General features: G+C 40.9%; 3 protein-coding genes across 4 annotated transcripts; 1 reads left to right on the forward strand and 2 right to left on the reverse strand.

Annotated features, from left to right (window-relative positions):
• Positions 1-93: 93 nt before the first annotated feature.
• seh1l (SEH1-like (S. cerevisiae)) lies at positions 94-4143 on the reverse strand. Its single transcript, XM_047050620.1, has 9 exons — positions 3891-4143; positions 3671-3721; positions 3375-3521; positions 2926-3137; positions 2455-2553; positions 2168-2308; positions 1490-1644; positions 1042-1192; positions 94-697 (listed from the first exon to the last, which is right to left on the reverse strand). Exons 1-9 carry the CDS (start codon positions 3999-4001, stop codon positions 670-672), a joined length of 1095 nt encoding a protein of 364 aa, XP_046906576.1. The 5' UTR covers positions 4002-4143; the 3' UTR covers positions 94-669.
• Positions 4144-4733: 590 nt separating this feature from the next.
• ptpn2b (protein tyrosine phosphatase non-receptor type 2b) lies at positions 4734-13437 on the forward strand. 2 transcript variants are annotated; one of them, XM_047050653.1, is made up of 11 exons: positions 4734-4801; positions 4894-4965; positions 5599-5689; positions 5847-5947; positions 7335-7433; positions 8323-8460; positions 8626-8835; positions 9714-9872; positions 10087-10289; positions 10402-10506; positions 12452-13437. In XM_047050653.1, exons 2-11 carry the CDS (start codon positions 4909-4911, stop codon positions 12471-12473), a joined length of 1185 nt encoding a protein of 394 aa, XP_046906609.1. In that variant the 5' UTR covers positions 4734-4801; positions 4894-4908; the 3' UTR covers positions 12474-13437. The 2 variants fall into 2 exon arrangements, with proteins under 2 accessions (XP_046906609.1, XP_046906608.1); XM_047050652.1 differs by having other exon boundaries at positions 4762-4965.
• Positions 13438-13774: 337 nt separating this feature from the next.
• psmg2 (proteasome (prosome, macropain) assembly chaperone 2) lies at positions 13775-16460 on the reverse strand. The gene is made up of 7 exons (XM_047050654.1): positions 16259-16460; positions 15972-16143; positions 15810-15868; positions 15442-15560; positions 14761-14931; positions 14378-14498; positions 13775-14171 (listed from the first exon to the last, which is right to left on the reverse strand). The coding sequence occupies exons 1-7, from the start codon at positions 16313-16315 to the stop codon at positions 14091-14093; spliced, it is 780 nt and encodes a 259-aa protein (XP_046906610.1). The 5' UTR covers positions 16316-16460; the 3' UTR covers positions 13775-14090.
• Positions 16461-21177: the final 4717 nt, after the last annotated feature.

Here is a 21177-nt window from a genome sequence, read left to right on the forward strand (position 1 = left end):
ATATTTCAAGAATATCGAAATACCTTAAGACTTTTTTAGTTGTCTTGCATTTACATGGCCAATATCTAAAGAACTTCCTTCACAAGTGTGGAATGTTCCTATTACTGTTTTCTGTGTTTACAAATGTATATTTAAACAGAATACACTTTCACAATCACAATCACTCTCCACATTCTGGTCAAAGATACTTGAAATACGTATTTATTAAAGAGCAGTTCAAGATGCTTTGAATGAAACAAACAACTTTTTATACAGTTGACTGTTTCTTTTTCCTTTTACTGTGTTGTCTTAAAAAATCTTTTGTATTCCATCTTGCAGAAATAAATGTCTGAGGACCAAACAGGTCCATACCAGGCTTTTTTACCCCTAAATAAGTGTTAGTTTATTTTCGCAACATTGTGGTGTGTAAACGGTTGTACTGATGTATAAATCAGCTCTCGCCCCCATTACTTTGAGACACTCCTTCAGATCTATCCCTACTATCAAACCTAATGTACTGACTATAATTGGTCTGGTCTGGAAATCCACTTTTGCTTGATGAGTACTACAAAGTGCTTGAATGTCTTTAAGGGGGTTGATCAGAGATGTCCTCCATTCAATCCTGTGTGTGTGTGTGTGTATGCGTGTGTCCATGCAACAAGCAGAAAATACAGTGGGCATGTCATTCCACTAGCCAGGCATCAGTTGGGCTTTCTTTCTGTTACAGGAGACAACACAAGCAGAGCACAAGGTTTAGTGAGAAAACAACAATGACAAGCAAAAGGCAAATACTTGCAACAAACTTGCAGTACTATTCTTTATTACATATTACACACTGCATCTACATACGTCAGGGAGGGGTGTATTAATCCACAAAAAAAGAAGCTAAACAATCTTTTCACAGATAATTGCAGAAACTTGTATTAGTGGGTGAGGTTATGTTTTAACAAATAATACATTCCAGTCCACTCCCGGCTTCATGACCTCAAATAAAATTGTATCCATTAATATTCTCTCAACTGTTTTCAAATAGCACACAGTACCAGTCTCGGTTACACATACCTGCCAGCAACAGCTTGCAGGGCATTCTGGGTAGCAGGACCTCCAGGTGTGCCGGCTGCACCAGGGGTGCCGGCCTGACCAGCGGCTCCATTGACCGGACTACCGTCCCCCCTCAGGATGCCGGTGCACTTCCAGTTGTCCATGTAGTTGGCTAGAAAGGACACAGACGCACCTCAATACATCCAGAGTCCAACTTTGTTTACTGTACGGTAATGCTTCGAATTGTTCTAAAGTGAATGTCTGCAACCAAACTAGACGTGTTAGAAATTATTAAAAGGAAGTATATTGTTAAAGCACAAAAGCATCTATCTAATGCGAGTTCAAACCCAACTGTTTCAGGAAGAAAAGATTGAAGGGAAATTCTTGATACTGCTTAAGAATGTATTGCACTTTCAAAAGTAAGCCATGGGTGAGGGTTGTCTTTTAGGTTCCCATTCAACACTCATACCTTTCCAAAGGCGTACACATCCATCATCCCCTGAGGAAGCCAACAGGGTGCTGGTGATGTTCCAGCTCACCCTCCACACCTGGGAGTTGTGGCCGTCAAACTGGGCCTGAAGCTGCACCTCCAGCTTGGTGGGGCCCGAAGAGGAAGACTCCTTACTGTAGAGAACCCAGAGACAGAACCTTAGTGCTGTACTTATTTCTGTCCATGAATCTTGTGAATCTACAACTTGTCTAGATGGTTGTAGGTATTGTAGGAGACTATCATTTAGTAAACAACTAAGAGACCTTATACCTCCTCCAGTACTTGAGAAAGAAGGTCTAAGCATTGTGACATCTGACGGGGTCAGATGGCTGAGCGGTTAGGGAATCGGGCTATTAACCAGTTGTCGATTCGATTCCTGGCCATGCCAAATGACGTTGTGTCCTTGGGAAAGGCACTTCACCCTACTTGCCTCGGGGGAATGTCCCTGTACTTACTGCAAGTCGCTCTGGATAAGAGTGTCTGCTAAATGAAAATGTGACATTCCCCTTCAATCTCATGTCTCATAGGATAAATACAATCTTTGCTATTGGTAACACTATCCAAGAAGGGGACAATATACTATCTGTTACAGGCCAGTACACTGTCTATTACTGTAACAGAGCAGTGCTTAATGTTACAGCATGAGCGTAAACATACCGCATGGGTATAAGCTTGAAGATGCGCACATCTTTGGTTGCTATGGCCAGCACATGGAAAGAACGTCCCAGGTTTGGTGCAAAGGCGATGTCATGTACGGGGTCTGTGACAGTCATCAGAGTCTCCACTTTGGCGTACTTCCTAAAACAGTGAGTGGGATATCAGCCAATCAGAATACGTGTTTCCAATTTTCTTTTGCTTTCTTTAACAACTGGCATGTTACTTTGACAGTCATTGAAACACAGTGTCAAGCCTACAATCCGAGAAACAAACACTGTAGCACCCACCTTGTGTTTTCCACATATTCGTAGATCTGAACTTTACCACTGTAGGCAGTGTTGCCATCATCACTGCCCACGGCTATCATGGGAGAATGGGCACGAGAGCTGCAAGCAGAGCAAAAAATAACACTGACATGACTCATAGAAATTCATAAAGTACAAGCTGTTCATGTCCCTACTCAAAATTACAGTTTGGTCCTTTTTGTATTTGAACTCCCCCATGTCAATTGTAAACAGGGATAGGAAAAAGAAGACCTTGTGTGTTGAGCACTGTGCCATCTACTGGTGTATTCGGAGAGTATTAAAATCTACAATCTTCTAATATACATTTGATCGAAATCAAGTAAGTTCCTTTGTGAAGAACCCTTCAATATATTGACTTTTTAATCAATCATTATATGGATTCAGTATTGACTTTAATAATACATTTGAATAATTCTGTCAGGAGGCCACATAGACGTGAGAGGTGTTCCAGACCTGGAGGGGTTCCAAGATATACAGGAGCAGCTGAGCTTGCATGAGATCTCATGCTGCAGGGACCACTGGCTCAGGTTCATCACATCAGGAGCCTCGTATATTCTGACGACACCGTCCGCGGAGCAGGTGGTCAGCATGAGGCCCATGTGTTTCGGAGCAAACTTCACGTCAGTAACTGATGTTCGGCTGTCCACCAATGTGGTCCTCTTTATCTGGGACCAGGCCAAATGTAGAGGATGAAACAGGCAGTGTTAATTTTCCCCAACTGAAAATGCATCCAGCTAAAATTGTTCATCAGCCTACACTTTTTTTACACTTTAAAAAGGTTTTACCCTGAAGGTAATTGAATTCATACAAGATTTGTTCAGTAAAACGGTTTCTGGTTTTCCTTTAGATTACACCAATAAGGTAGGTCAAGTGTGTGCCTTGTGGCCTCCACCCATCCTTACCCAATGGCTGAGTCCGCGCTGTTTATCGTTGGACTCGCCAACAATCTCCTCCCATACCGCCGCTGTCCGGTCAAATGAGCAGGACGCCAAGACTTGTCCAAACTCGGGGTGTGCCCAGGTCACGCGCCAAACCGATCCGCTGTGGGTCTTAACGTACACACACATCAAATATGGAACATGCATTCACTTTAATAATATATTATTTACCCATTTCATGTTTTAACTGATGACGTAATAAAGTAATAAGGTAATAAAGTATATAGACGTGTGATTATAAGACGCCTGCTATAACTTACCTTCCAACTGGCTGTGCAGTTCCACTCACCATTGTCACTTTTGTCCCAAACCTGAAATGAAGGATGTGATTTTAAAACGGGGTACACATGTTGTCATGCTATTTTCAATTGGCCAATGACCTACAAGGTTTCTTGACTATATACAGGTAAAATGATTGTGTTAACATAAGATAGTTGGTTAACGAACTGTAATTTCTGGCTAGCTATCTTGCAATGCTACCTTGACACTTTGGTCACTGGAACATGTCGCCATTCTCCGGCCGTGGAAATCATAAGACACATCGTGGATAAGGTCTTTATGGTCCGCCGCAATACTTCGCGCAACAAACATAATTGCAGAGAAAATTGTTTAAAAGGGTAGTGAACTATTTTTGTCACAAGATGTACAAAAGTAGGTATAAATGTAAGTTTCAGTGAAATTCTCAGCACTCCATGATCGGCGCCATTTTTCTAAAATTGTTCCCTCATCAAATAACGTTAGTTGAAACATAATCCGGAACATCAGTTCCGCTTTACAGCTTTAGGTGGAGTTCTTCCTTCACCTCAACTCAACCAAGTATCCATCCCCTCTAGTCTTTCACTACTATTTATGGGATTTTATAAATCTTTCTAAATAATTATTTGATATATTTGGTTAATACTGTTGGTATTATCAATTTAATCAAGAAGCAAGCTCATTTAAATTATAATAATTATAAGAGTAGTTCATTTTCAATCACAGATTTATTTTAATAAACAGTGTGTGTCACTGGATTTTATTTTTGTTCGAGAAAGAAAGAAAGAAAGAGCGCTTTATTACAGACAAAAATAATGCTGAACGAATGTCATAGACATCCAGAGGGATTACATTATAAACTAGTATCCAACAGGAATCATAGAGGCTCTTTATTACAACCCCAGAATGTGAATGAAAGATTTGCATCTAGTGATGAACAAATTAATAACATGGCCTATTCATTTTTTTTTACCAAGACATTGTTTTACATCTGTCCAGAATATCTCACGAAGCAACAATCCATTAACTTTCGTTTTACGTAGGAATATTTGATATCACAGGTAGCGAAGGACCCTTCTTTAGCGCAAGCGCACATTGGTTTGATATGAGACGTCAAATACAGAGGCAAACGTTCAGTAAGCGGGCTACTTTCCAAATGGTTTATTATAGAAAGTGATGAGTTAGATAAGTACCTGAAATTGTAATTTTATTTTTTTTAATTGAATAGGACTGTCACATAAACATGGAACAGGAATTTGAAGACATGGATTCAGACGGCCGGTGGCAGAATCTATACATAGTAAGTGTTTAGGCTAGCCAACTAGCTAGCTCCAGATAGCTTGCAAGTTAGCTATCCAAGTAGCTAGCTACTTTTATTTATGTTACTACCTGCTCAGCAGCTGACAGCTAGCTATTTAGCACGAACACTAATCATTAGCTAGCTAGATTGCTACTTTAAGATATGTGTATGCTTTATAGCTCCCTGGAAGTTAGTGAAAAACATGACTTATGTTGCGTATATAAGTTGTTTAGCTAGCCTGTTAGGCTACTAGAGTTACTAACGCGAGGCTTAACTAAAACAACGTGCGCATGCGACGATGAAGTGACATCACTTCATTGCCACTTAATTTTCTTTGTTGGACAACTAGTTGGTCACCTACAACATAATCAAAATCATTCTTGATATCTTACATCAGCAGCAAACAAGACGCAATTAACAGTTTAGCCTTTTTGAATCTTTTTGGGACTGTACCCAACATTTATTATGATTTCAACCTATCCATTTCTTTCATTCCATTTAAAATATAAAGTGCCATGCAGTTTAGATGCTTTTTAGCCACATTATCAAATCACTTTCAAGTTCCTCCCCCAAAATTGACATTTTTTGCTAAATGTAGAGTACTCCAATAACAAACACCCTTTTTGTCCACAGGAAATTCGGAATCAGTCCCATGAATGTCCATTTAAAGTTGCTAAATATCCAGAAAATCGGAACAGAAACAGATATAGAGATGTCAGCCCATGTAAGTTACTTGGACTTACAATTGCCATCAAGCATCTTTACACTTGACTGATGAAGACATTTTGAATGTAAACCATTTATCAGCAGGAGTCCTAATCCAAAATGCATGAATGAAGGAAAAGGCAGGTAGTTAAGATATTGTTGTCTTTTCCTCTTAGTTGATCACAGTCGTGTCAAACTGAAGAACTCGGACAACGACTACATCAACGCAAGTTTAGTGTTCATGGAAGAAGCACAAAGAAGTTACATTTTAACTCAGGTACATTTGTTTTTGTCTTACTATTATATTTATCAATGGATGCCTCAATTTAGTTCTACCCTGGTCTCTTTCTGACTACCGCAGTGAATCATCTTTTTCTCCCTCCCTGTTACGCAATTAATGACTACATCTGGAAAATGTATGTGCCTCTTGTGCCAAATCTTTTAACATGCATCGTCACAGGTGTGTGAAAACTACTGTTATTGTTACAAGATGTGAGAAGCCAGTTTCCTTCTTGGTGTTGTTATACGGAATGCTACTGTTGTGAATGTCTTGGGTTGAAACAGTAACTATTTGGTGTCATGAACAGCCGTTTTTAAGATGATGCCATGATTTGTGCCGAAATGAGCGCAGAATTTTAAATAATAAGCACTTGAATCAGAGGATGAGGGACAGATGGTTCTTACTCTTGTAGAGATACAGGGAGAAATGCTTATATTGGCCAATATTTAAGCACCAGCATCCTGGCTTTTTTTTATCTTGGGAGTAAACTCCTCGAATGACATGTTTACTCTACTATCCTTGGCGGGACTTCCAACCTCATTAGACGTTGTTTTGGGTGCTTTTCAAATAACAGCCATGTCTGTCCTGACAGTGAAAGGCTGATGTGAATACTTGGGGTTAGTTGATATGAGGAGGCTGATAAACCCAGCAAAATGAGACTACACCTATTACTCTAATCTGTATAATACATACTCAAAAATTTTTGTTGGGAGAAGGGAGGGGGGGGTTCTGGTGCTTTAGCCCCAAATGTTTAGGTTTGATAATAACTTCATCTGGCAGTCACTGTAGTTTTACAAATATAATTCACACTTTGCAAATGGAGCGTTATGCTAGCTGTTGCGAAATTTGGTCTGGTTGACGGCTGCATCCAAATCAGCGAGCTACCAGCAGTGTCCCATTAACAACCTGGACTCTCTCCTCCCTTGGCTCTCGGTCAGTTTATGTTAATGTGACTCGCTCATCAGCAGCTCATCAAGGACAGTGGACATTTAAATTTGCAGCAGGCAAGATGGAATATTTTAAACAAAAGAGAATAAAATGTTGATGATGCCATGATTAGGCTCACTCCTCACCAGTAATGTAACATATATGTAACGAACCAATTGATGTCTGACTGCACTGAATAACAATATGCTGTTGATATTACACATCTCCATAAACGGCTGTTGCCCCTCAAATGTATGCAAACAATGCTAACCTACCAGATACACTTCCACCTTCTTATTGAAGGTCATTGAATTTGAAGGGAAACACAGTTTGGTAATCCTGTATATGACATCGCTTTACGTATGATCTATGTATGTTGCAGTTGGATGTGTATGTTGTAACGTTCTGTTTGGATACAATGTTAAATGAAGTGCGTCTACATGTGTGTCTCCCCCAGGGGCCTCTAAGGAACACCTGTGGACACTTCTGGTTGATGATCTGGGAGCAGAGGACCAAGGCCATCATCATGCTCAACAGAGTGATAGAAAAAGGAGCAGTGAGTTAAGCTAGCTTCTGCCTCAGATCACGTCAGTGTCCACAGGAAGGAAGGGCCCTTCTTTTTGCTGCTACACACTGTACTGTGACACATGCTGGTAAAAAGGTCCGCATGTCAGTAACCTTTTTAATTACACCATTTTGTATAATATTCTTTTACCACATTTCTCCTTTTTTTCACGTTGCTTGAAAGCTTGAGTTTTGAAAGAATCACTCTTAACAACTGAATACTTTTCAATACTTTGCCGACAATAATTTGTCAGCAAAGAAGGCTGGTTTTATAGTTGTGTTCTGGGAACGTGAGCAGACTGACTGACAAAATGACTTAATGTAAATCAGGGTTCAGATTGATTAGCATCCTTTGGTTACCACCGGTAAATATACACAGGGTGTTTGTTTACTTTCAGGATTCTACTGTGGTGGATGCTTGTTATTAAATACTAAACTAATTATTAATATAGGCACTGTCATTTCCAAATGTATGGCTGCTGGTAAGACAGTTGACAATGGAAATCTAATAGACTCTCAAATGTAGCTGTAGGCATGTATTCATGTTTTTCAACAGAAAAACTGGAAGACTTGGCCACATTTACATATGATATGCTGGTATTTTGGTCCACAAGTGGGTTATATTGCCTACATATGGTCATACATTGGTCATACATGATTGTTCCAGCCATTATTGACGCAACCTTGTTTTATCTAAGGTTATGGTGTACCACAAGCCGTAGAGTAGGCATGGGAGATTATTATTCAACCATCCTACCAAATGCTTTGTCATTTTGATATCTAGATATGAATCAAAAGTTATTTGGTTACCTTGGTAAGTCTTTAAAAACAATGACTGAACAAAACCGACAACTTAAACTCTCTTCTCTCATGACTGACAGGAAAAGTGTGCCCAGTACTGGCCGACACAGGACGAGCGGAAAATGTCTTACAGAGACACGCGCTTCCTAGTGACGCTAGTTTCTGAGGACATCAAGTCGTACTACACCACCAGAGTGCTGGAGCTAGAGCATGCTGACGTAAGACCTTCCATCATTGAACAAAAGGGTATTTTGAAGGGAAATGTGGCGGTAGTCCTATCCCATTGAAAGGTTAGTGACTTTTAGAACTCTTGTGCCAATTTGTACTAACCCACAGCACCCCCCCCCACACACACACACACACACACAAAATGTTTCTCTCAGACGGGGGAGAAGAGGGAGCTGTATCACTTTCATTATACCACCTGGCCCGATTTCGGCGTTCCGGAATCCCCAGCATCGTTCCTCAACTTCCTGTTCAAGGTGCGAGAGTCAGGCTCCCTGGGGGAAGACCACGGGCCGGCTATCGTACACTGCAGCGCTGGGATTGGCCGGTCGGGAACTTTCTCTCTGGTGGACACCTGTCTTGTCCTGGTAAGCCGTAAGCCCTGCCTTCATGGACCAGAATTCCACTTCAGTGACTGTTCACCCTGCTTTTCAGTTTGGGATCATTTCTTTCTGTGGAAGCACAAAGATAATACTGGGGCATAACTTTGCACTTGCACTTTGCCAGTAAAATTGTGCCAATGATTGGTGTCAGAAGTTTTAAACAAAACAAACAAGCTTTCTAATGTAGTCTTATCCCCATAATACTTACATTTATTACCCTAAAGAAGGGGTACTCAAAATGTCCACTTACCAAATTTCCATTCAGTCCAGGGTCCGCAACAATGATGGTAATTTTTGGGGGGGCCCTTACCTCAGAGTTCTGGGGGTAATTTTGTTCAAAGTTTCCACGCTTTGTGTCATAGTGACATTTCACATTGCCACTTTTGACAAGGGCAACTGTCTCATCGCGATTTTCGCAACTTTTCGCTTTTTGTCGGGTTTAAAGCCCTCTATGATTTTTGGTAAGGAAGAAACAGATACCGTTAGCAAATCGAATAGCCTGCGTTGTAGCGAATGACACACAACCTGAGTGACCCACAGAGGTTGCGGCCAACGTTGAGTTCCTGTTGGTGATTACAGTTATTACAGCTCCTGATTGGACACGGAAGATGAAAACCACATTGAGTTGGAACAATATATAGGTACCAATGAAAACTCGCTTGGATCATGACTAAATTAGAATGATGATTTTGGCTCCGGTCCAAATTGTATCGCGTCTGGGTCCGGATCCGGACCGGAGTCCGCCTATTGAGTACCCCCGCCCTAAATAATAATTTTTGTGTTGGTTGATATTTTAATGGGGGAAATGTATGGAAGATTCCCTTCCTGTACTCCCGAAACGTTGACCTGCAGTTTCTCTTCAGATGGAGAAGAGGAAAGACCCATCTGTGGACATCAAAAACATCCTGCTGGACATGAGGAAGTATCGGATGGGCCTCATCCAGACTCCGGACCAGCTGCGCTTCTCCTACATGGCCGTCCTCGAGGGAGCCAAGTACATTATGGGAGACTCCTCTGCACAGGTACGCCGTTCTGTACCCAGAATATATGGATAGTCGAGACCAGTTACCGAAGGTAAGACCAAGACAGAAAAGACGACAGAAAATAAAACATGGTGAGAGAAGCTTTTGAACGTACACAATTTCAGGCTCAAACAAGAATGTCATTATAATGGTTTAAATTATAATGGCAATACTATTATCTGCCTCTTGCTCCCTTTTCTGTTGGCGCATTCAGAAACGGTGGCGTGAGCTGTCGAATGAGGACCAGGAGCCTTTGTCTGACTCCCCGCCACCCGCAAGCCCCCAGACCGTGTGTCCGGACAGGTACAACGGAAGCAAAGGGCCCCACCAAGAAGAAAGTGGGGACACTGAAGTGGACCACAAGGCCACCGCCGAGGTCACCTGCAAGGAACAAGATGTGGATGGGATCATAGCCAAGTCAGTTACTCAAGATTTTTTTCTCCAATAATGTTTGACTTTCTGATTTGTAAAATAATTCTGAAGGATAATAAATTATATAACCGTTCTTTTGTTTTCCGTTATCTCCCAGTGTGCGCAAGAGACACAGAGATGAGAGGATATTCAACTCCACACCCCAACAAGCCAACCAACCAACAAAGTCCAAGATAACAGATTCAGAAAAGAAGAGGAAAAGGTGACCGTTTTGATTTTTCAAAACTAAAAGTATGCTAAATACCAAATTTTGATACACTTCACTTTTTCTGTGAAGTTTTGGAATGGTTATCATAATTTTAAATGTTTCATTTCCAAATAGTTTGAAATAATTTCCAAATTTTTTACAGTCATGGAAATAAAACAAATATTTTAACATCTTAAAAAGTAATGACCATTTGTGCAACAATACCTCATTTTAGCATGGGTTTATCTTATTACAGTACAGCCCTATTTGGAGGCAGCTGTATGTTAATGCCATATTTTCTGCTCATTTTCAGAAGTCATGAAAATGTCATATGGTGTGGGAACCCAGTGTTACCACATGGTAGTCATGTGACTAAAATACAATAAGATGGATCTTTGCCTCAATAGCGCATGCCACAAATCCATTTTTACAAACAATTACTCATTAACAGTGTCCGTCATTTTGATATGGTCTAGACAAGTTGAGACTCTGTTCTCCCAAATGACAAAGAGGGATGGGCAGTGACATGGCTAGGAGTAATATACTGAGTGGGTATATAGTACAGGATCATGAACAACTCACTGTCTGGCTCGCTAGGCTCACATCTGTCACTTTTGATGACAGTGCACCTTGAAGAGCTGCTCTTAAGAGAAATTCCAAGAAATATATTCTTGTTTGTCTGTGCGATGTGTGTTCCAGTAACAGAACTTGGTGGAGGTTATTCTTTTTGTCAACCTGTTGTCATTGTTCTCCTGAACAGTTTGGCCTGCATTTGCTGTACATGACGAGTGCTGGCCAGTGGGGGTGCTGTAGCTTTGTCCTCCTCTGGGACAGCGACAAAAAGAAGAATTAATAGCAAACTGCAACATTTATTCGCAGCTTTAAAAAAGGAGCCCGATGTGTACGTTGGTCACGTAGAACTGTGTGTGTGTGTGTGGTTCATGCGCTGATGGATTCTCTTGTTTTTTTGCTGGTTTGTGTGGGTTGGCTATGGTTCAGGTCAAAGTTGGAATGGGCTGCTGTGTAGCATGGAATGTTTGTGTTTGTGTTCAGTCTACATGTCTAAGGCCCTCTTCAGGTAGCAACCCTTCCTTAAAAATATGAAATTAAAGTCTTGTTTTTGCTTCCCAGCAGCCATAGTGGTGAGACCGTCCCAGTCTATATTTATGCCAGCAACTGTGTGCTAGTTGATAAAATGAGATAACCCTAATGTATTTCAAACAAACTCAATGCAGCCAAGTTTATTGTTTTAAAAACATAAGTTTTGCATAGTACAATCAGATTGTCCTTCAAGTTCGCTGAATCAAAATTAAGTTCCAAGATGTTTTGCGGTTCTGAAACGGCACTAGCAAGCTAAGATTTTAGTTATTTTTATCTATTTAATGTAGACCAATACTACAGTAAAAAAGAAAAGAAAAAGATTACAATCTCACCGTGTCTCAAATGCAGTCTTAACCAAAGGATACACTGACTCAATCTGACTGTTTAACACCTTAAATGAAACATAACTGCTACTTATTCTAAATAAGCTGTTTGCCCTCTACCTGGCAATCTGCAGGGGAGTTGGTATCTACATGCAAGAACTGTGAATAACCTATGCTGACCAAAGGGGCAGATTTCTTGGTTAATTTCCTAAAACTGAAACATCACACTTGCGTGTAAAAATATTAATAAAAAATCACGGTAGTGGGCAAGCAGTTTATTAATGCTGTGTTTAACTTACGCCTAAATAGTTGATCACAGTGATCCAAGGAAACGCATGATGGTGGATTTACCATCCATCAAATATTAGGCATGAGTATGGCAATTTGTAGTTGCCAAGCTAAAATGCATTTGGTTGCATGGTTCCTTTGGTCACTTTAAATCAGCTGTGGCAATGCTGCTGGTTGTTTGTTTTCATCCAATAGTGTTTTTGTATCTGGGTTTACATTTTCAGTTTGTGTTTTGCTTCTTATGACAGGTCAAGAACCAGTGATACCTAACTCACTCCACCAGTGGCCCCAGACCAGAGTGCTGACAGCAAAGACAACTTCAGCAGGGATTTCCCATCCAACCCTTTCTTTGTCTCATGCTTTTCCCACCTTTTCTCCCTTCATTCCTTACCCAATCTTTCACCTTTCTCTCAATTTTCAACATTCACCTAACCATCTTTGAGCCTTATGCCTCTCATACCAAAAAAAACACCTGGCTCTACAACCCCACCTAACCCACACATCACCATCTTGTCCCACCCCACATCCTTCTGTACAGTTTACAGAACATGCTTCGACATTCTTTGGAGGAAGAACATTTGAACAATGAACACCAGCCTATTACCTGGAGCTGTTAAGTGGAGTAGGTCACAATAATGCATCGACAGGGATAGGAATGTCTATGCTTCTGTTTTTACCTTGTTTTGTGGGCCACCCCTATTTTGCTTTGAATTTACTGACGAAGGCTGAACAACTTATCTGAAATGGGGGCTATACATTGTCATTTTGTAATGTTTGTAGGAGGTATTTTTAGAGAACAGAGACAAAAAAATATGAAATGTTATATTTTTTATAAGAAATTACTTGAAATTTCCTATTGTGAGAGAGGATGAAAGTAAAGTGTTCGCACCATGTGCAAGGACTTAAGTGGCATGTGTTTTCATGTACATAGTGTTTTTTTAATGACGCGTGAAAAAAATATTTTGGATTTATGAAATATTTTGGATTGATAAAATCATACATTGCATTTGTTTGAAAAGAAGACCTGCTTTTAATACTGGGTTTCCTTTTAATTTAATTGTCAAGTCTTACATTTCCTGTTCTCTAGAGTGTAATCTAAGAATAAAAATGGCTTGAAAACTATGAATTAACTGTTCAGGAAGTGATAAAGCAAAAGGATAAATGATTCTCTTCTGAGAGACAATTTGACTATTTAAAATCTGGACAATTAAAAATAAAAAGACATTTCACTGAAGCTTTTGTTTTAGTCTTAATATAGAGCTGTATTTGAATATTAAAAGATGTCTTGACTTATTTTCCAAGAAGCAAGATCAGTGTGCTGCACATTGCACTCTTTTTGCAGATGGAGATTACATGTACTAATGATTCATGACTCTTGCTACACACACAGATCATCCATAATCAATTTGAACTTGTTACAAGAAGTATGAAAGTATTAGCCAACAACGTTAAACTGCTGCCCAGAATCAAGCGTGGCAAGTGGCCAAACTACTGTTAAACGGTGTTGGGTGTGAGTCGCTCAAAGTCAGCCCCTCTAGTGCAACATAGGTTTCATAAGGAATCATATAAAATAAGGCACCGTATTTATTCACACTCGACATCAGTTTGTTAAAACACTAACAGATTTTTCAGGTACATTACCAACATGCATATTTGATTTGGTCTATACATGTCATACTTTTGTTGAACAACATAGCCACTGGAAAGCAAACCAAATCCAAAATAATGTTAACAATCTTTAATTCCAAAAGGTCTTTGGGGGGTTTTTCAGTTCATAAATTACAAAGTAGGATCCACAAATCAGATGAGGAATGTTCTTCAGAAGGTCAAGTTCCAGCAGGAGGCTATTTCCATGAGTAAAAGAACGTGTTTGTTTTAAACGATGAATCAGAAGAGTGCTGGGGGAATGCCACTTCCAAAGAGAAGTCTCCAGGAAGGGGGAATTGTCCATTTCGGGGAAGACTGACTCTAACCAAATGAAATTGCATAGACAAAATACATTACTTGACATGTAGACATATGCCATATTGCACAAAATGATCTCGTATTCAAATCATAGTTAACTTTCCCAAAAGATAAACAGAGACTTTCAGCTTTCATAAATTGTATTTATTGTCGATGCAAAGTGATGCTACTTCAAGTTTCAGGGCTGCTGTGTGAGTTGTGGCACTTACAGGCTTGTCCACCAGGTGCAGCCAGTCGTTGAGATAGTTGAGGAGGCTGAAGGCATCTGGGACGTTGTCTCCCTCAGAGCAGAAGATCAACAACACCGCCAAAGGGATGTCCTCTGCACAACTAAATGGGTAGGAACAATGGTTAATGGAACTGCCCAAATACTTCCATCCTTCCTTTGATTTGATATTAATGCATTTGGAATGGATTGACAGTATCTGTGTAGGGGTACACCGGTTTAATAATCTCCAAAGCAAACCAACATTTTCATATTTAAGTCAATTAAAGAAGCCCCAAGATTAAATAATTAAGCAGATTTGTGTGAATGCATCACAAACACCCACACTTTTGTCTATTTATACAGTCAATATTTCTTGCAGGTTACCTGTCAGTGAAAAGTCCTTTAGTGGGGCCACCTCCGGGAATGTAGAGGAGCTGCTCTGAGTCAGGGACACCCATTGAAGCAGACACTCTCTCCATCTCCCTCCATTCTAGCTCTTTCACACTCTTCATCACTTCCTGCAGGGCGGGTGTGGCCAGGTACCTCAGTGGGGTGCTTTGATAGGGGACATGAGAATGTTAGATTGGATATAGGTCATTATATTGGTATTTATTGACACTGACAAGACAAGTACTAGCCTCAGACAAGATTGTTTGGCCTAAGGACTAGGTTTAATTAGTCTGGAAAACCTCATTTAAAGGCAGGGTCAATAATGTTGTTGAGACACTTTTTGTCACATTTGCTGAAACAAATGCCTAGTTAGGACTGAACTTAATGATTAAAGGGCATTTAACCGAATGCAATGATTGGACGGGCTACTTGTCTACCTCCCGGCAGTGGTCAGGTAATGAGTTCATGTGTTTGGGGGAATGGCTGTGCAAGGAGGGGGTGGGATATTTTGGTTTGAATCCTTTCGAACTCAAGCCAAAATTGCTAGGTCCACAAAACGTACCAATCCTGCCTTTAAGATGATCTAACAGATGATCCATCAGGTATCACATATCTGTGATATGAACTCTTAAGGCCAACATCACATGGTCCAAGTACATGAGTAGAACTGAATACCCAAGAAGTTGTTGGTCGTCCCTCTGATAGGCATGACTGCTGGACAGAACGACTGTTTTACTGAAGCCACTTGCTTTTATCCAACACACAATCAGTTTACGGAACTTCTTGGACTTGGTCTGAAAAAGGGAAAAGTTTGGTTCATTTACAAAGATGTGAGAAGAACATTCAGTGACCAATTTAACAATTTCATTATAAACAACAGGTTTGGCGCTTTTCCATTGCATGGCACCAGCTCCAAAACCAAAAGAGGCCAAAAGGCAGTGGGAAAGCACCATTAGTTGCACAACTATTTGGGTGTCAGCTCGTCTCAACAGTGTAACACAAGGTAGAATACACCTTGCATTGGACCCTTCTTTGACATTCACCTGAATGACTGGAGTCCTGATCTGTAGAACCGCCAAATTCAACTCGGGCGCAGCATACACTTCCGGAGATAAATAAGTACAGTTAATGATAATTGTCTGGATTTCGAGGACTGACTCAGTTTTGAATGAAACATCCTCATGTGATATATAGAAACATCCTACCTTCTGCATTGGTGTGTAGTTCGTTTGCGTCTTCTGCAGAAGTCGCATAGGGATTGTTGCCAACCATCGGAATGAGACAGTCGGTGTGAATGTATCCCACTCTGCACATGTTGAGCGTGGATATTATGAGGTCCACTGCAAGTTGCCCCACATTACCAACTGATATTGCTGGCTGTTAGGGTAGAAAATGCTGTCATCAAATAAGCAGGGTACACCATAGTTCACAGACTGCAAATAGATTTTGCTACATCATGAATTGCACTTCTAGTCACAGTTGAGCTACTCACCATAATTAGTGTAAAGTCCTTGAATGAGGACGGTGTGCCTTCTGTTTTGACGAACATGTTGAATGATCAATTTTCAATAACGTTACGTTGAAAAATGTCGACGTGTTTGGATGTCAGTTACAGCCAGCTAACTTTCAGTGTAGTCTGTAAATTATGTATTGTACTTTCGTTTTCTCTGTTCAGTGGGGCTTTTTTTGTAGCATATCTGTCTGTCTTTGAATGCGTATGTCGTTTATAGCCCTCCTTTTAGATGCCTGAATGAATTGACCTAACATAGTCCGATTTAAAATATCCCAAAACATTATTTACACAAACAACCGGAAAATGTTCATACAATAAATAGTTATTATTCAAAGGTACACGGAAAAGATGTTAAACCTTTTATGGGAAGAGGCTGTTCTAAATTACAGCCAGGGATTACGCCAGTCTCCTACTTGTTAAACCAATGGCTCCACCCCTGCGTCTCTGCATACTTTTTATGTTTTAGTACGTACTGCAGTTACTCTAACAATGTACTAGTGCATTTTTTATTATTATTGAGAAAAATCTCCCGACAAATTTACAAACAGACAACGAGGAAGTATAAACAAATAATATGCATACATCAAGCATAACTGTACAGTATTAGATGACTGTAAATATGAATAATAATAAAAAAAAATGTGCTGATGCATGGAGTATGCACACGATAAACAACTTAATCACAAGATTGCACCTTAAACTTGGACCATGTTGCTCCAAAATGAAGAACCTGAGGTAAAGCATATAAAGGCTCCTTGACCCAATTTTTCAACTATATTTTTTCAGACAGATCTGAAACATAGACAAGCATGAAACACAGAGGGACACAGCTTTTCCCCCATTATCTGGAGGTGCCCGCCATAGGATTGGTAGTCGAGGGGTCAGAGACAGTTGACATAGCATACCTTTAAATCAGCTTCCACTACTGGAAAATCTCTTCTGAAAAAAGAAAGAACATAAAATCTACCATATATGATTCTATGCAGAAGAATGAAAACATTAACTATTAACCCCCAATATGTTGTGACTTTTTGCACTTGAAGTTCCCAGTAACGTATTCATTCACCAACACTTCAGAAAGGTATGGCTTACAAACACACAAAACATAGTGAAAATAGCTCAAGCACTGGCTGAAATCTACTTTGTGGTCAAAGTATGCACATATTGCCATCTGTGTGACAAGTTGCTTTTGTTTTTATATATTTGTATGCTTACCTTTAGACTGTAAAATAAGCCCTATAAACTGAGTTTACGAGTTCGAATTCAAACTGCAGCTTTAACATTTTATTTTGTGTGAGGGAAATACTAGAAGCATGCAATACTGGAATTGGATGCTTTCTGTCAGTGCCTGCAGCTCATCTGACACGACCGGTCACCACATCTCATCAACCTCCATATTCTGTGTTCAGACTTTCCTGAGCCTGTTACCAAATAAGCCACTGTGTGGCAGTAATGTCACTAATCTCACCTCAATGCAGCATGACTGATACAGACAGCAGGACAGAAACCAACAGGTGAGCTGGTGCCAGTAAGCGTGTCTATAAAATGGTCTGTTAATCAGTCCTAAGGGATGCTAATGAAAGCTAGCGTGCAGTCCCCTCAGCAGCCAGGCAGCGTCAGTCCCATCAGCAGCCAGACAGCCTCAGTCCCCTCAGCAGCCAGCCAGCCTCAGTCCCATCAGCAGCCAGACAGCCTCAGTCCCTTCAGCAGCCAGCCAGCCTCAGTCCCCTCAGCAGCCAGCCAGCCTCAGTCCCTTCAGCAGCCAGCCAGCATCAGTCCCTTCAGCAGCCAGACAGCCTCAGTCCCTTCAGCAGCCAGACAGCCTCAGTCCCCTCAGCAGCCAGCCAGCCTCAGTCCCTTCAGCAGCCAGCCAGCTTCAGTCCCATCAGCAGCCAGCCAGCTTCAGTCCCTTCAGCAGCCAGCCAGCCTCAGTCCCCTCAGCAGCCAGGCAGCCTCAGTCCCATCAGCAGCCAGGCAGCCTCAGTCCCCTCAGCAGCCAGCCAGCCTCAGTCCCTTCAGCAGCCAGCCAGCCTCAGTCCCTTCAGCAGCCAGGCAGCCTCAGTCCCTTCAGCAGCCAGGCAGCCTGCATTGTCACGTCAGAGCAGGTGCAGGCTGGGGCCTGCCAACACGGGACACCTGCGCTGCATATGCAGCGCAACTGAAATAAACTGATGAAAGGTGTAGTCAGTGAATAATGAATGAGTGAAATGAATGCATTTTGTCAAATGAATTTGAAAAAAATGTGGTTAAACACGTTTTAATCTAGTGTTTTGGCACAATTAAATACACTTTTGATAAGTACTGTCCAGCGTCTGTGTGATTCATTTGAATGATCAAGAATGATCCAATTGAATGAAAGAAAAAAAAGGCGTGTACTCATGAATACTGAGGTATCGCTCTCTTATGTACAGTATGCAGTTTATAACACATACACTAAATGTTTAAAATCTATGAGGGATGTCGAAATATGTGTGATATGACAACCTATTTCGCTGATAAAAACTAAAACTTTTACTTTTAAATGTGCTCCAACTTTTTGAAAATACCAATAGTTCATAATGATTCTTGGAAATGTCACTGCAATGAATAACTTTCTAAAATATGATGTGTGTGTGCATGCATGCATTTGTGTCGTTTGTGTTTGTACGGCATTTTTGTATGTGTGTATGTTTAAAGTGGGGGGCACTATAGGTTTGGATGACATTTGGAGAAAGGTCAGATGTAGAGAGACCTGTGAATGATCACTTTCACTTCGTCCTCCATCTGCTCTGTAGCTATCCACTGATTGTGATTTCCTTATTATTCCTGAGTCATTCGTGTTTTAAGGATTTCTCAAAAGAAATGTTGGGTTAATAAGAGGAAACACAAGCAGAGTCAACTAATAAGTGGTATGGAATCAGGTCTGCCATACAGGTTCTTGTGACAGGTGTATGTGTGTATGGACATGGGATCAACAGCTAAAGCTGCTGGAGACTTTCTCAGTGTTTTGACCTCAACCCCCATCTCTCTTCCCCCATCACAGTCTGACATAGAATCCTGTCCTTACCCGTTTTTAAGCAGGCTCTCTCTGGTAGCTAGATACATTTGAGCTTCCAGACCTTATAAGCCATTCATGACTTACCAACTCCGGTTACACCTCATTCAGTGATCTACGACCAAGCATGTTTTAGGGGCTCACATGCAGGACAGTCGCTGTACAGTTCTAGTGGTGGCTGCACAACATTTTGCATTGGGAGATTATACTGGACTGTTAAGAGAAATGCTGTTTCTTGATTTCTGACTATTTATGGGCTCGAAATAAAAGCTAACATTGTTTAGTTACTTACTGTAAAGTATGTGTTCAGAGTTCCAAGATAGTCGTAATGGGTGCATCTGGGTATTATATTGTTTTTTTGCTTTGTTGGTAAAACAGACTAATACATTTTAAATTTGCACAGACCCCAATAATGAAATCCTAAATGATATGTTGTGATGTGCAGAGTACCCCTTAAGGGTACATAGAGTAAGATTTTAACATGAGAACAAATCTGAACCTTGGACAGCACCTTGTCTTCTTTTCCGAATGTAAAGGTGGATACACTCTTGCCTGTCTTTTATGACTACATGTGACTAAAAACAATGACAACCACTCATTCAAAACAAATTCCTCACCCATACTATATTGTCTAGTTTGCTAGTGAGCTAGGTTTAAAAATGTGGATTGTGTGTGTGTGTATGTTTATTGGTTCCCGTCACTACAAGCCCAAGGCTGGGGCCGAGGACAGGATCGAGGCTGGGACCAAACCTGAAGCCATGACCAGGGCAGAGGCTGGGACTGGAGTCGAGGCTGGGGCCAGGGTAGAGGTCCAGGGATGAGGATGGGACTGCAGGACTTGGCAGAGCTCACCCCAGAATGACATGGGGAATGACGTGACTGATCCATGGCTTCTCCTCAAACCACTAAAGCTGCATGGTGACTGATCCAGGTATGGCCCTGATGACATTTAAAAAAAATTGTGTGTGTGGGGGAGGGGGGGGGGTGCATGGCGGGTCGGGTCGTAGGCGTGGCTAACACAGCACTTTACAACTGGCTCTGGAACCAATCGTCACTCCTAATGACTAAACCAGAGGCAGAGTGGGGAGAAGTTTACAGACCCATCTTACATCATCTAGTAGTAACAATTTAAATACAATATAAAAAATGTTGTCCATTGGATGTGTGTTAGCTTTACAGTAGGTGATGCTTTTGACTTTTGCTTTTTAAAGTAGTTCAACACAGGTAATCCTGTTTGTTTCATAGTTTTTTATGATGTATAATATACAAAAAATGTTTTTATGGTTAAAAGAACATGACATTGTTTACAAGAGCACAGATTCTACATAGATCTCTTAATTTTGCTCTCAAAGTGCACCAGATTGATGTGTTTAACTCTGAAGTAAAATGTGTAAAATTGTACGCATTTTCTTCCGGGGGACCATGCCTCTGGACACCCCTAGAGGGTTGGGGGTTCGCCGTACCCTTCTCACCTTTTTACCCCTGACCTGTTTGCATGCCTGTTATTAGCAAGGGGGTTTAGCACTTTTCCAAGGCACTGTATTCATGTCACAATCTCATTGGGAGCTGAGCACCCCTAAAAGCCCCCCACCCCCAACTCTATGGTTCATTTGCATCGCCGTTTGGTGGGTAATCAGCATATTGAGGTTGTCATGAGGGATGATAAGGTTTGTATGATGTAATCAAATCAGACTCTTCAGGTGTGGCAAGATGTTGGCACTGTGTGGTCTGGTTGACCTCACTACAGTTATGTTGTGGTCATTTGAACTTTATTTTCAGGCTTTTCACAAACTTAGTCCACCACATAAAACTAATTATTTGAGTGAATAAACATTAAATTGTTCTTTCTGATCTGGATTACATA

The sequence above is a fragment of the Hypomesus transpacificus genome, unplaced genomic scaffold (assembly GCF_021917145.1).
Source record: "Hypomesus transpacificus isolate Combined female unplaced genomic scaffold, fHypTra1 scaffold_124, whole genome shotgun sequence".
NCBI lineage: Eukaryota > Metazoa > Chordata > Actinopteri > Osmeriformes > Osmeridae > Hypomesus > Hypomesus transpacificus.

Excerpts from the sequence above, each read along its gene's own strand:
- seh1l (XM_047050620.1), bottom strand. The coding sequence starts at position 4,001 with ATGTTTGTTGCGCGAAGTATTGCGGCGGACCATAAAGACCTTATCCAC. Across the intron at positions 2,554-2,925 it reads ATATCTTGGAACCCCTCCAG|CTCTCGTGCCCATTCTCCCA; the intron begins GTCTGGAACACC and ends CTCTGCTTGCAG. Across the intron at positions 2,309-2,454 it reads GAATATGTGGAAAACACAAG|GAAGTACGCCAAAGTGGAGA; the intron begins GTGGGTGCTACA and ends TCACTGTTTTAG.
- ptpn2b (XM_047050653.1), top strand. The coding sequence starts at position 4,909 with ATGGAACAGGAATTTGAAGACATGGATTCAGACGGCCGGTGGCAGAAT. Across the intron at positions 10,290-10,401 it reads GTGGATGGGATCATAGCCAA|TGTGCGCAAGAGACACAGAG; the intron begins GTCAGTTACTCA and ends GTTATCTCCCAG. Across the intron at positions 10,507-12,451 it reads TCAGAAAAGAAGAGGAAAAG|GTCAAGAACCAGTGATACCT; the intron begins GTGACCGTTTTG and ends TTCTTATGACAG.
- psmg2 (XM_047050654.1), bottom strand. The coding sequence starts at position 16,315 with ATGTTCGTCAAAACAGAAGGCACACCGTCCTCATTCAAGGACTTTACA. Across the intron at positions 15,561-15,809 it reads TCAGGACTCCAGTCATTCAG|ACCAAGTCCAAGAAGTTCCG; the intron begins GTGAATGTCAAA and ends TCCCTTTTTCAG. Across the intron at positions 14,172-14,377 it reads TGCACCTGGTGGACAAGCCT|AGTCAGTCTTCCCCGAAATG; the intron begins GTAAGTGCCACA and ends TCATTTGGTTAG.